The 15,335-nt window shown below is 41.2% G+C and overlaps 1 protein-coding gene across 2 annotated transcripts in view; it reads right to left on the bottom strand.

Moving 5' to 3' along the window:
• LOC111871873 (cell surface glycoprotein 1) overlaps nt 1-15,335 on the bottom strand; it is a 178,704-nt gene that overhangs the window by 98,250 nt on the left and 65,119 nt on the right. For both annotated transcript variants that reach the window (XM_023865256.2, XM_023865255.2), the window contains exons 4-5: nt 9,802-9,940; nt 3,924-4,111 (exon numbers count right to left, since the gene is read on the bottom strand). In XM_023865256.2, coding sequence (XP_023721024.1) covers nt 3,924-4,111; nt 9,802-9,940 — 327 coding nt within the window. The remainder of the gene's footprint in view (nt 1-3,923; nt 4,112-9,801; nt 9,941-15,335) is intronic.

The raw sequence follows: 15,335 nt of genomic DNA, 5'->3' as shown, positions 1-15,335 counted from the left end.
CATCCCATCTTAATTGCTGTTCTTCTGTTTCCTTTAACATATCCTCCTTCATTCCCATCTTTTGTTCCAATTATTTCATTTCTAATTCTATCCGTTTGTGATACCCTCGCTGAACACCTTAGATAGTCAATTTCTGTAGCTAATAATTTGTCTGTTTCCATTTTGTTGACTATGTTTCAGCTTCATATGTTAATATGCTTTTTGCTATTAATTCGTATTGTTACGTGTATTGAGTGACTATAGACGGGGTTTGGATTTGTAATCGGATTTATTGTACACTTATGCAACTCGTTACTACACTTCACAAACCACTATAGGACACACTGATTCTTCTCAGTATGTTAAAGTATGTTAGTCTTCACTAGCCGTTGCTTGGTAGCAGCTTGCCAGGCGGCCGTTCCCCTTCCTCTGTGATCCCGAACTGTCCCCGGCCTCAGCTACCACATTCTTGGAGCAACAGCTCACAATAACTGAACCACAGTTATTGTGAGCTAACCTAACTAACTCACTAACTCGCAAACTGACTCCATAAGCAAACTGGCCTTGCTTATAATATTTTGGCAAGGACCAAACAGAAAACATTGTTTCTTGTTGCTGTTTACGGCAACTGCCTAGTAATGGCAGTTATATAGTTGCTGATTTTGCAGTCGTTGCCTAGCAACGGGTCTACATGCCACAATATATTAGTAACTTTATTGAGCGTAAACTATTTCTATTCCATAAAACTGAAGTTAGCATGCTAATGACTTTTCTTGTTTCACTGATCGTTTTGTCAATTCCAAGGTCTAACAAGCCATTGTCTTGAACTACTGATTACAAATACTTCAACTGTTTTACAGTTGGATTGTATTCCCAGAGATCTGTGATTCCCTTGAATGACCTTCACCTAAATATTCTGTTTTTCCATAATTTTTTTAAGTCTCCAATTCTCATATTCTTCTTCCAGTTTTCTCCTTATGTAATTAACAACTTCTACTCTTACAGCCCTTGCGACGGGCTGATCCCCGTCCAAGGAGTCCTACCGACTACCTAAAATTAAGGAACTGAAGTGAAACGAGCGTTTCATGGATGCTCTATGGTCCAGGTAGGAGGAACAGGAGGAGAATGAGGGGGGCAGAGGAGGAGGAGAGGAAGAAGACTCCTATAGCAATTACAGCCTCATTATCTGCAAAGAGTATGTGTGTATGTGTGTAAGAGATGGGCCATAAAACCCGGCCCTTGCACTGCGAACTTCAATGATCTATTGTGCTTCCCCTTTGGATTAACCCTTTATTAATCCTACACTTCGAATGAAATGTAGGATTTTATTTATGGGGGCATCATAAAAGCCACTTGGTTCCCTGAAGAACTGACCCAGGTGACGAAATCTTAAGTAAGATATGGCCTCACAATCATATAGGATAATCTGCAAAGAGTAAATTGTGCCCAAAAAATTTGTCTTCAATTTTTAATCCCATTATTTCATAGACCATTCTTCCAATGCTGTATCTATGTATATCTTAAACAAGGTTGGTGACATTGGGCATTCTTGTAATGAACCCTTTGTGTTACAGAAATAATCCAACAAATTTGATCTTACTTTTATTCTGTAGTTGTTATTGTTATATTTTAATAATTGTAATAGCTGCTTAATATTTGCCTTTCCCAGGGCTTGCCATAATAGCTTTCTTGGTATTCTGTCATAGGCCTTTTCCATATCACAGAATGTCGAACTAATATCTTCTTGTTGCATATTATATTTTCAAGAATTTGTCTAATAACATAAATATGACCTACAGATGATTGCTCTTTATTCCTCATTTTCTTTATATCGCTTAGTGGGGGCTGGAGTCCAACGGCGGCCACTGATTGGCCTATTGTAGCTTGCCCCGGGTGATTATGATGATGGAGAATTTGGTAGAATGAAGATTAGCAGGGGAAACAGAAGTACTCGGAGAAAACCCGCGCCAACGCCACTTTGTCCACTACAAATCCCACTTAACCAGACCAGGCATCGAACCCGGGCCGCCGCGGTGGGAAACCAGCGACTAACCGCTTGAGCTATGGCGCGGCCTTTATATAATTTTCTATCCAATTTTTAATTAGATTACCCAGGATATTTATATATAGATTTGTGATACCGATGCCTCTATACTTTTAACCTCTTTCTTATTACCTGTATCAAATAGTCTATATTTATTTCCTGTGGAATATTATCTCCCTGTAATATTTTAATTGATAATTTTATTACCAAATGCTAAAACTTTTCTTCCACCATATTTTACTTCTTATAAGTTGATATTCCCAGGTCCAGTGGATCTCCCAATGTTCATATTCTTTATCACCACATACGCAACCCTCTGTGTCTGAAACTGTTAAATTTGTATTTTCCATTTTTAATTTTTCCTCTTCTATAAATTTCATTCTGTCTTTTCTGAGTAATATTCTATACAATCCTGCATTGATATCAAGTCTATCTCAGTTTTGTGACTGGTTTGTTGTTTCATTTCTTTAGTACTGTCCATGCTTTTCTTGACATTTTCAATCCCAGCATATAATTTATTTTCTAACATGCTTTGTCCCACATTTAATTTTTTGTTTTTATAACTGCATTTGCTGTTATTTTCTTTTATCTTTGTAGATTTTTATGTACATCTTGTTTTGAGCTTAAACATTTATCAAATGATTCTTTTTGAAGGTTATACTTCCAAAAACTTCCGCTGTCATCCAGTTTGTTCTGTAATTTTTATTTATTTTTACGCTCGATACTTCATGTGTTATTTTCCTTATTGCATTCTTCTTATATTCATACATTCCTTCAGTGCTCCTTTAAAATTCTACATTTAATATGTCCTCCAACTGTCGTGAGTACAGGTTCCATATACTATAATCCTGGAGCTGTTCAACGTAGAATTTATCTTCCTCTCTTTTATGTTGTACGTTTTGGTTAACTTCTGTATTACACTTAAGTATATCCAAGGTAAAAACATAGATAGATAAATAAAAACTTGTATTACTAAGCTTTCAAACCTACAAAGGTATTTATGTGAGGTAACTGACTCACTAAATCTAAGTTATAACTACTTTTAGAAATGTAAATAACATTATTTTACTGGTAAAAAATTAATTAATTTGTGTCACAGTTCAAAATACCGACTACTGACTGCATCAGAACGGAAACTTATATAACTGATACATGGATTCGTGAATATCAATGTACCGTGTGCATCCCTCGCTCCGACTATTGTTCCCCGTACTCATTCTATGGGTCCCAGAGCCATCTGGACATTTCTCTTCCCAGAGACAAAATCTGAACTCGATCTTTCAGCTCACAGTTAGAAACTTACTGCGTTCTTTCGACTAATAACATCATTTAGACCTTAACCCATTACATAAATAAATAAATAAATAAAAAATGGATCGTGCATTTTATTAGGTTAATTAAAGAACTTGTATTGTCTACACATATTATATAGGAGAGGAATGCCAATTCGGAGCAGATCTTGAACGTCTCGTCATCGTAATCTCCTGATAAGAAAGGCAAAGACAGTCAAGAAAGCATCGGCTTCTGCTTATTTCCTGATGACGGAGGCAGCAACAATATCTGAAACTTCAGACTTGCGCTCCAGACTGACCCGGCCTATCGTCAGGGAAGATTTTATGATTTTTAGTAAACGCCAAAGATTCTAGTCCTGAAGAGATGGCAGGATTCCCTCCAAATCTCAACCTGCTCTCCACTCACGGCCATCTTCTCATTTCTTGAGATATCGTAAGACTTCCATAGTCGAAACAGGGTTGTAGACTGTTTTCTAGTTTCTAGAATACCGGACGATGACCAGAGTCCGAAACCCCAGTAATTCCGAAACAGAATTGTTAAGCAACGCGAGACTCAGACTGTCTGATGAGACAAGAAGCAAGCGGCTGACGAGGAAGACAAGGCTTACGCTGTTGCTGTGTGTCGTTGGTTCCTCCGCCCTTCTCACTGTTGCTGCTACTGCTGACCCAGGAAGGCGGAGTGGGCATCACGGCGCTGTTGCACAAGTCCCCACCGTCGCAGCACTTGAGGTACGGCCATTTCAGCTTCCTTCTCACTTCTGGGCGTCGGTTCTCACAAAGGATTGGTGTACTGCCCCTGGCGGATTTAACACCGGTGGTTACCTTGACATATAAAAGTTCGTGACGATGGTGGATTTATAAAATGATTGACTTCCTGAATATTATCCATCGTATTATTTCCTATTTAAAACGACGTTTCGAATGTTGAACTCTATCTCCGTCCTCAGGTAAAAAGTTTATTCAGTTGGGCCCAATCAAGAGAGCGTACCCTATCTCCGGGCACCAAAATCAACACAAAATAGTACATATACACCGAACACAATAGAAACCATAAGTAGCGGTTTTATTTTAACTCCTTGCGGGCGTTAAGATGAAACTCCCGCAGATGGTTTATTTTGTGTTTGGCTTATTTATTCTGCTTTGTGTTGCTTTTGGTGCCCGGAGATGGATACTAGCTTCATTTATTGAGCCCAGCTGAGTAGGCTTTCCATTTGAAGACGGAGGCAGAATCTGGTCTCCGCAAAGTTGTTTTAAATATAATATAAGATGAAGAATAATGTCCAAAAATTCCATCATTTTGTTAATTACCTTGCTAAAATACACATATGCGCTATACGAGTTTATCTGGACTTCGCTGTACCTCCATAACCACAAATGACATGTAACAGGCATATACATCATATAGATCTATGTAAAGAAGTTTTCCGAATGACAAGATATGTAGGTTAAGTATTTTACATTAAATGAAAGAGTTACTGGATTTGGAGGAGGGAAGCTCCGAATATACTGAATAAGCAGTCGCGGACAGCTGACAAGGGGTGGCCCTCCAGCTTGGGGGTTGGGCGTGGGGCTGACAACTCTTCACGGTAAAAAATCATTATGTTACGAAAATGAACACAAAGCCTCGGACCTGGACGGATTTCTTGGATAAACGACCTAAGCTAAAGAACGTGGATATGAGATTTGGCACTTGGAATATACGAAGTTTGTAGAGGGCACGTTCGCTCTGGGTGTGGCAGAAGAAATCTTAAAATATAAGTTACATTTAGTGGGAGTACAGGAGGTCAGATGGGATGGAGGTGGCATCGCACCAGCAGGAGACTATACATTTCTCTATGGAAAGAGGAATGAAAATCATGAATTAGGTACAGGTTTTTTCGTACATAGGAGAATCGTATCAGCAGTTAAGAGGGTAGAATTCGTTAGTGATAGGATATCATATATAATACTAAAAGCTCGCTGGTGTGATATCATTGTTATGAATGTTAACGCCCCAACAGAAGATAAAAATGATAACATAAAGGATAGATTCTACGAAGAACTAGAACATGTATTTGGTAAATTCCCGAAGTACCCTATGAAAATTTTGTTAGGAGATTTCAATGCCAAAGTAGGGAGGGAAGACGTTTTCAAACCAACAATTGGGAATGAGAGTTTGTATGAAATTAGTAATGATAATGGAGTTAGAGTTGTAAACTTTGCCACATCAAAAAATCTTACTGTAAAAAGTACAATGTTCCCACATCGTAACATTCATAAATTTACTTGGACATCTCCTGATGGGAAGATACACAATCAAATAGACAATATTTTGATAGACAGGAGACGGCACTCAAGTATACTTGATGTCCGATCATTCAGGGCAGCAGATTGTGATACTGACCAGTACCTGGTGGTGGCAAAGGTTAAGGAAAGACTGGCAGTGAGCAAACAAAGACCACAGAGTTAATATGGAGAGGTTCAATCTCAAGAAATTAAATGAGATAGAGGGGTAAAGAGCAGTATCGTGTTGAAATCTCAAATAGGTTTGCGGCTTTGGAAAACTTGGACACTGAGGTGGATGTTAATAAAGCCTGGGAAACTATTAGAGAATATAAAAATATCTGCCAAAGAGAGTCTAAGTTATTATGAACCGAAGAAGCATAAGCCATGGTTCGATGAAAGATGCTCAAAATTACTAGATCAACGAAAGCAGGTCAAATTGCAATGGTTACAGGATCCAAGCGAGTTAAATGGGGATAATCTGAACAATATAAGACGTGAAACCAGCAGGTATTGTTCAATATTCTAATAGAGTTTGGGATACCCACGAAACTAGTTAGGTTGATTAAAATGTGTTTAAACGAAGCGCATAGTAAAGTCCGAGTAGGTAAACATTTGTCTCATAAATTTCCTATCCAGAATGGTCTAAAACAAGGAGATGCTTTATCGCCAATCCTTTTCAACTTTGCCTTAGAATATGCAATTAGGAAGGTCAGGGAAACCAGGTGGGACTGAAATTAAATGAGACACATCAGCTGTTGGTCTACGTCGATGTGAATCTACGGGGTGATAATGTAGATACCATAAAGAAAAACACACAAACTTTACGCAAGTAAAGAGTTTGGGCCGGTCACGGTAGCCGAGCGGTCTAAGGTATGCACTGTCTTCGCTCGCTCAGAAGCCGGGTTCGAATCCTACTCAGGTCATGGAGGTTTGTGTGCGTTTTTCTGTGTTTGTCTACAGGTAGAGGCCTTGCGACGAGCTGATCACTCACCCAAGGAGTCCTACCGTATGTGTAAGATCTAGAAAAACCGAAGTGAACGGAGTTCATGGAGGTAGGCCTAGGCCCGCTGGGGCTGTAGTGCCAAGGAAGAAAAAAAAGAGGTTGGTCTAGAAGTAAACACAGACAAAACTAAGTATATGTTACTGTCTCGTCACCAAAATGCAGGGGAATATCATGACATAAAGATAGGAAACAGATGTTTTGAAAATGTGGCACAGTTAGATATTTGGGAACAACGATAACAGATCGAAACCTGATACAGGAGGAAATTAAGAGGCGATTGAACTCGGGTAATGCTTGCTACCATTCAGTCCAGAAATTTTTGTCTTCTCGTCTGCTGTCCAAAAACATAAAAATTAGAATATACAAACTTATAATTTTACTTGTGGTTCTGTATGGGCATGAAACTTGGTCTCTGACATTAAGGGAGGAACATAAACTGAGGGTGTTTGAGATCAAGGTGTTGAGGAGAATATTTGGACTGAAGAGGGATGAAGTGACAGGAGGTTGGAGAAAACTGCACAATGAGGAGCTTCATAACTTGTACTCTTCTCCAAGTATAATTAGAATGATCAAGTCAAGGAGGATGAGGTGGGCAGGGTATGTAGCACGAATGGGGGAGGCGAGGAATGCATGTAGGATATTGGGGGGAAAGCCAGAATGAAAAAGACCACAGGGAAGACCAAGGCGTAGATGGGTGGTCAGTATTAGAATGGATCTTGGAGAGATAGGATGTGATGGTATGTATTGGATAGATCTGGCTGAGGATAGGGACCAGTGGAGGGCTCTTGTGAACACGTAATGAACCTTCGGGTTCCATAAAATGGTGGGAAATTCTTAAGTAGCTGCAGAATTGGCGGCTCCTCCAGAAGGGCTCAACTCCATGAGTAAGTAAGTAAGTAAGTAATTGGATTTCGAAGACGGAATTTGTAAAGAGTTGAGGTGAAATATTAATTTGAAAACAACAGTCTTAACTACGTTCATTTTTTAGAGTCCTTGAGAAGTTCATACCTGGTCAATAACAGAGCGTCTTTATTGAACCAGAAGGTTCACTGTTATACCTTCCTTCAAGTAAACCCAGTTGACACCCTTACAACGGCATTATTAAGATCCATTTTAATATTATACTCCCATTTACGCTTAAGTTTTCAGACTGGTCTCCTGCCTTCTGGATTTCCAACTGACATTTTGTATCACTTCCCTGGCGTGTTACACATTTCGTCTATTTAGCTTTCCATGAGATGACCATCATAATAGTATTTCGTGAGGAATTTAAATTGTAAATCTGCTCCATCCTGTTGCTAATTTCTTTATTCATACGTCTTCAGCACCCTGTTTCTTAACACCCTCGATCTATGTCCTTCTGCAAAACCAGACAACAAATACAATTATCTCATTGACAGCTAAATTAAAACATGACGAAGAAGCTTTGTGCCTGTTGTTGGGAGTCTACAAGGAGATACGAAGGAGTCGGTAACTTAGAATAGGATCTGCGTAGCGGGACATTTATTTGCTTACCTTTGTCTAAGAACCTTGGCCTCCTTTACGACCTTATACAGCATATCAATGATTTAACTTTCCTTATACAATATATTTACGTAGAGTTATACCTGTGTAGTAGTGACGTCATCTGATGTTCAGTATTCCAGAATCTGTATGCTTTTTTATAGCGAATGACGCGACACATTACTCTTCTGACTAATTCTACGGAAATAGGCTTTCATGAGCTGGCCATGAAGTCCCTACTGGACATCAAGATTTATCACTGAATTAACAACAGCCAGACACGGGTCCCTATCTCGAGACTGTTTAATACAACGTCACACTTGTATCCTATTTATCTAGGATACATATTATTACTTCAGGCTAGTGCCGAGGTCAAGAAAATATGAATATATACATCCACTGCCCCATACGCTTTCATTGCGTAGTGCTCAATTAGTTAAGCACTGGTACAACCTTACATACCTATCTTAATATTCTCCTCATCCGTTCTTACGTGTTCCGTGTGAATTCTTCCTTTAATGTTTATCAGACCAAACCAAAGGTTTCTGTGTGTTCTACGTCTTTTCCTAGATTTGGTTACGTTATAGGCTGTCCCCTTTTTAGACATGAGGTGGAGGAACTGGTCTGTAAACTCAAAGACTGCAAGCAATTCTTGAGTTTAATCTGCTCGTATTTTGAAGAGTTATACTCGTATCTTCTGAGATACAACGCCGTGTACCAGCTAAAAGTCAACCGACGTTTCGGAGGGACATATCACCTCCATTTCCGGGGTTGAACAGTGAGTCAAGCATGAAAGCAGAATGAAGCAGGCAGCAAGCATAAGTTTTGGCTTAAGGGGCCCATACACGTACGAGTCTGGCTCTCGAGTCCGGCTCGGCGAGTTTGACTCGGGAGGCAGGCTCAGATTAATTTCACCACACACGCATGAGCTGACTCCCAAATTTGCTCGTACATTTCAGTATCCAGAACAAATTCATCGAAGCAAGTTGCAGCAGCGGTGATAATACTAGATGAATGCGGTGTGTTCGGGAGAAAGAAGAATATAAAAAGGAGGGAATGTGGGCTAAGAAGTGGTTGTTAAGTAGAGACAGAATACTCTGGGCTGCGAACCTGCCACAGAATCGGCAATTCACGGTATTCTTCTAAAAACCGTGTCAAAAACTCCGGGCTCATGAATATTTTGTTACACATGGAAGCCGACATGGTTCCGCCGTAGTACCCCAACTCATCACACTGTCTGTTCGTGTGGCGTGCAGATACGCGAGTCTGGCTCGGGACCGCCCATACACGTACGAACCAAAAGCGAGCTGTCGCCGAGCCGAGTCCCACCGAAGGCCCGGACTCGGCCCAGCCCGGTTCGTGGCGACCCACACACGGACGAGTTTGGCTCATTGGAACCCGAGCCGAGCCAGACTCGTACATGTATGGGTCCCTTTACTCTCTGACGGTGGAAGTGGAGGCGACATGTTCAACGAAACTTCAGTCGGGGCAGACTATTCGCTGGATAGCAAATAAGGCACTGATGCAATAGCGGGAGGAATTCTGTGTAGGAGATTCTCGAGCTATCATGATTAAAGTTATCGGAAACTCGTCAAAAAGCGGCATGAGCAGCTGACAACTTGTGGACGGTCAGGGTAATGGTGTAGCTCCGTGGGGGGAAGATACAAAATTGTTTCTGTCTGAAGCGAGCTTATAGTATCATTTGATTCACTTACTGCACACAGCCCTTGGTGATTGGGTGGGAGCCGTCCTTCTTGTCCAGGTACTGAGTGTAACATTTGTACTGGCTGTGGCAAGTGCGTCTGTTGGTATTCTTACAATGAGTCGTCGTACATTCGCATAGAAGTTGACGATCTGAAACACATAGAATACACAGCATCAATATTGTCACGTGATAGTGTGTGACTAGAGACGTGGTTTAGATTGGTAGCTGGATTTATTGTACACTTACAGAACGTAACCACGAACCGCCTTACTGAGTTATACACACCAAAGATCACTGTAGCTACAGTACATATAAAGTCTGCTCAATCTTCACTAGACATTGCTTGGTAGCGGCTTCCAACGGCGGACGTTCCCCTTCCTCTCTGTTCCAGAACTGTTCCCGGCCTCAGCTACCAGCTTGTCACTTCTCAAAACTGCAACTCTCAACTAACTCAGAGTCAGAGTCAGAGTTACTTTACGATTGGCAGTTTACTGCAATTCAGTTCCTCTTTGTGCCAAGCCGCTCGAGACTCACGAACAACGATTTTTTCAACTGCACCCTTGCGATCATAGTCCTTATATAACAAACTCTCTGATGAGAGGAAGAGTCTGCCGTTTACAGTTGCTGCTGGCCCTCGGCAGCGCATTCATTCTAGAGTCAGAGTCCCGCGGGACTCATGACCATATTTTACTGTCTCAGATTCGAGACTCCCCCAACCTGTAGGGCCAAGTCCCCGTATTTATATCCCCCCAAGAACAGGGTGGCTTGTGTGGAGGCGGGTTCGAATACGTCCACCGTAGGCCTTCGAGCCGTAAGAGGCGACGGAAAGGGAACCCAGTGCCTGTGGGATAACTTACCGAACGGGAATATTGTATCAATTAATGATGTGGACTGTCAGTGGAGGAATTTTGAACAATCTGGTGGGACAGATTAAAATTAACCTGATTTTCTGGGAATTATTTGGTTATAGGAATATTATATTTCGACGTCATATTGTGTGTGAACAATTTAGTACTGGTTTCGTCACCACAATTCGTATATTATTTTACAACATGTTTTGGCTCTTTCTGGCTATCATCAGGTAAAATATTTAAACTCATTCTCTATTTCACTGCAACATATGAAATATTTGTAATATTTTAATGTTTCGCATATAGTTTTATACGTTGGCATCAACATTGGCAAATACACTTATGTGACAGGTAAGTTCTATAAAGCTACTCTTCCCGAAATAGCCCCTCCTAAACCTTAATCAAATTACAACAGAGAACATAAACAGAACCACGCAAAACAACGCACACATATCAAGTGGATCACGCAAGACAAGACCACTTTAGCTGTGATCAGTAATAGCACCATCTACAACAATAAAAACATTTAATATTTTAATACTTTTACATGTAATTTTATACTTTGGCATTGAAGAAGACACTTTTGCAGCGATCAACAAATCAGCATTATTTAATAACACCAAACTACAACAATGACACATCTTTAATATTTTATTATTTTGCATATAGTTTTATACAGTAGGGTTTTTAATGTGTGGACCGGGTCCATGGCTCTGTGCTTCACGACGGCCGGTGCACCGCTTGCCGCGAGGCGCACACGAATTTTGCCCATAAATCAGCATGTCTGACGGCCGATAACGTTGGGAAAGAAGTAGTTGCAGTTCACAGATCACAGGAGGTGTTCAAAATGTTGTACTCTCTACACGCAGATGTTTTTCGCAATTAATTGTTTCGTTAAAAAAACACAGATATAACATTCCTTCTTGCACTTAAAGAACACTTGACACTAACTTTCACTGGATGGCTTCAGAAATTGTGTTGCCGTTCTTGCACTAGATTTTGACACTCCAGTCTCTTGAGCTAGACTTTTCTGTGATTTTCTAGATGTACGTTCTAGTCTGGCCCCAATGGCATCCAACTTCTCCTCAGTAAGCACTCGGCGCTTATGTTTTTGTTTATTGCCTGTTAAGAGTCCCGTTGTGCTATGTTTATTCGTCAAATTATGAATTGTTTGCCTGCTGGAACCTTTTCATCATGAAATTTACGTCGAAATTTTCGCCGATACTTCCCAGCAGATCCGTATTTCGCATGAGTGATATACAGAAATGCCGGTCACGGTAGCCGAGTGGTCTAAGGCCGTGAATCGCACACTCGTGGACCCAGTCCACACACTAAAAATCCTCACTGTTCGTTGTCATGAACATTGGAAAATAACACGTATGTCCTTCTCCAATTGTAAACATTGACCAAGCTAGTGCAGAGGTCAAGAAAATGTGGATCTATACATCAGGGACAACTTTAAAACTCCGTGGCTTTAGTCCGCAAGCGAACTATACTGACCGAGCGACCGCCGCTTGTCGGCAAAGTTAGTGCCAACTTTAGCGAATAGAGGGTGCCGCGTGGTCAGCGTAACGAATCTCCACGGCCGTTAATTCCGGTTTTCTAGACCGGAGTCGTTGCCTTTCCATTCAAGTAGCTCCTCAAATATCCTCACAAGGCTGAGTGGACCCCGTTCCAAACACACTATTTCTCAGAAAATCTGGTAGCGCCGGGAATCGAACCCGGGACCTCTGGACCTGTAGCCAGGAACGCTGACAAATCTGGTAGCGCCGGGAATCGAACCCGGGACCTCTGGACCTGTAGCCAGGAACGCTGACAACTAGGCCACAGAGGCGGAGGGACAACTTTACTTTTACTTAATATTTTGAGTTACAAACATTGAAACAGTGCAGGCATTTGAGGTTGTACGTATATGGAAATGAAAATTTACTTAGATGGATTTCAGTCTAGTGGACATTATGAACAGATAAGTATCTTTAAAATATACAATTTTCAATTTACATTTCCCTTGACGTCATTACACAGATTTCAGAAATTTGAGGGAAAGAAAGCGTCAGAATTCCTTTCCCAAATTTTGTCCCACCGAACAGGGTTATTCGTGAGAAACCCTATTAAAATGAGACACTTTTTATTGCTATGCATACAACCTGCTTTATCATTTAAAAATTATTATTTCTGCTTGCAGATTGTATTTATTAGTTCACAAAAATTCTCATGGTAAAGTGCAACAGCTTCCCTAACAGCAATAACGGATTGGTTTAACAATGGAGAAGCAATGTGTTTCTATGAGAAACGAACCGATTTTTTAAAATATTACTTAGATGAACTGCATGCTTCAAAGAGTTAATCTGATTATGGTATCAGTACTGTGGGCTCTGTCTGGCTGAGATGCTTGGAACTCGGGGTGAAGGGCATGTCCCTGGAGACCTCGCCATCTTCATAGGCTACTTTTGAACTTCGTGATCAATAATAATAATACAGCTGACGCGAAAACTTATGAACAGAATACGTCACTAGTGCTGTTTAGTTTTGGGTTTAAGAGTATTTTATCGTGATATATGTTCTCAAAAATAAGACATATTTCCCAATAATTCTGCGGGAAAACGAAAAATAATGTATGACAACCGGGGAAAAATATTTCGGTCTGTAAGATTTGAAGTTTTTGACTGGCATTTAGTCTGCAGCCACCTGCTCACGTTGGATCCTCGCTCGATGATTTTTATACCCTGAAGATGGAGGCGATACGTTCCTCCGAAACGTCGGTTTACACAATATCTACATGGCGCCACATCCCAGAAGACGGCATTCTTCATATTTTGGTATGATAGTAACCTGGCATGTGTGAGCCCGCGCCATAGTTCAAGCGGTTAGTCGCTGGTTTTCCACCGCGGCGGCCAGGGTTCGATCCCGGGTCTGATGAAGTGGGATTTGTGGTGGACAAAGTGGCGCTGGGGCAGGATTTCTCCGAGTACTTCAGTCAATCTTCATTCCACCAACTACTCCACAATCACCCTCACCTATCATCTGGGGGCTGGTACAATAGGCCAGAGGTGGCCGCAGTACAAGGGACTTGGTCCCACCCCAGTCCCACCCCACTAGCAATAAAAAAAAAAGTCATCTGAAATGCGTATGGCGACATTACAAACGTAGCAACAAATCGCGTATGAACTATTTTTGTGTCTTGGTTCCCGCACAATTGTATAAAATTCTCCCAAGTATAGCCTATAGCTCGGTGACACTGTTACGTCCACTTGTAGACAGATACACAGAGAAGGGATCGAGTGTGGGTGGATTCCTTTTTCTGTTGTCCAATTTCAATTTATAATACTTTTATCCCTGTAACGTACCGTGGAGGCCCATAGGGTTGTGAGACGTCGAGGCTCCCATACTTTCTAGACAATCACAGATGGCGGTAAGGTTGTCAGACTTAGGTGCCGGCCGCCCTTTACACCCAGGAAAATTCCTGTTACTCCTTTCTGTTAGAGGCTGAGTCGATCCCAGGGCAACAGTGAGGGTGGAAAAATTTGATCAATTGAAAAAATCCAATAACCTCGTCGGTAATGGAACTCGCGATCTTCCGGTTTGTAGCACAGTGCCTCAACCGATTACGCTACCGCGAGCCCTCATTTATATTGTCTCTTTCGTTTCAATTGTGCAAACCTTTACGATTATTTCTGTCGTAAGAATGGACTACAAGCCGGAAAAGAGGAAAATAAGAAGAAATGACCGATAAGAGGATCAGACAATTTCATAGAACAGAGTATCTCGTTAGAAATTAACACTCGCTCTGCTAGTCAAGATATTTCTCTCCTTCTATGGAACAAAGAGGTATATTACCTGCTCACAAAAGTTTGCCCAATTGATATCTATTCCGAGCGAGATGAATCCCATCCGCGTTCACACAACTCACTTTTTTAAGATCCACTTTAATATTATTTTCATGCAGTTGCCTCCATCTCTCGATTGGTTTCCTACCTTCAGGTTTTTCGATTAGAATTCTAGGTGCAGTCCTCAGCCGTTCCGAAAAAAAAATAGAGGAAGGTAAACACAGCAAGACCGAAAAAAGCAAGAAAAAAGAAGAGAACGTTAGAAAGAAAAGATGAAGAAAAAACAAGGGAAAACTATCGAAAAAGAGAAAGGGTGAACATTTTAACTTAGAGGTAACTGTAAAGAGTCCTGTCTTCTGGGATTTGATGCGATGTAGTTGACGTTTCGGATGAACATATCGCCTACATCTTCAGGGGCGAAGAGTAATCGAAACAATTAACCAACAAGAAGCAGGAGGCAAGTACACCTTGTTTCTTACTGGTTACTTTCTTTGCTTAATCTTCTACCCTGAGGCTGGAGACAGTACCTTCCATCGAAACGACGGCGACCTACACGAATACATGGCATTTCACCCCAGAAGACTGTGCTCGTACGCGTTTCATTTAAGACCTTGTTCGAAACATATTCAAGAATAATCACCAATGACCCTACATTTCCTGATTCGCTTGGCGCCCCGATGCCCTCTTCTGCTCCCTATCCTAGGACCCTTTTAATGTTTACTGCTGTCAGGCGCTCTAATGGCGTCAACCGATCATGACGACATAACGCCTGTGCCAACAGGGCCTGATGACGTCGATACAACCCCAGTCATTGTTCGGATTATTAATGCCCTATATAGAAGAGTCTGGCAGGCTGGAAATCCTGT

The sequence above is a fragment of the Cryptotermes secundus genome, unplaced genomic scaffold (genome assembly GCF_002891405.2).
Source record: "Cryptotermes secundus unplaced genomic scaffold, Csec_1.0 scaffold1350, whole genome shotgun sequence".
NCBI classification, from domain to species: Eukaryota; Metazoa; Arthropoda; class Insecta; order Blattodea; family Kalotermitidae; genus Cryptotermes; species Cryptotermes secundus.
Note: the sequence above shows the minus strand (reverse complement) of the source record. Positions and strands in the feature narration are given on the sequence as shown.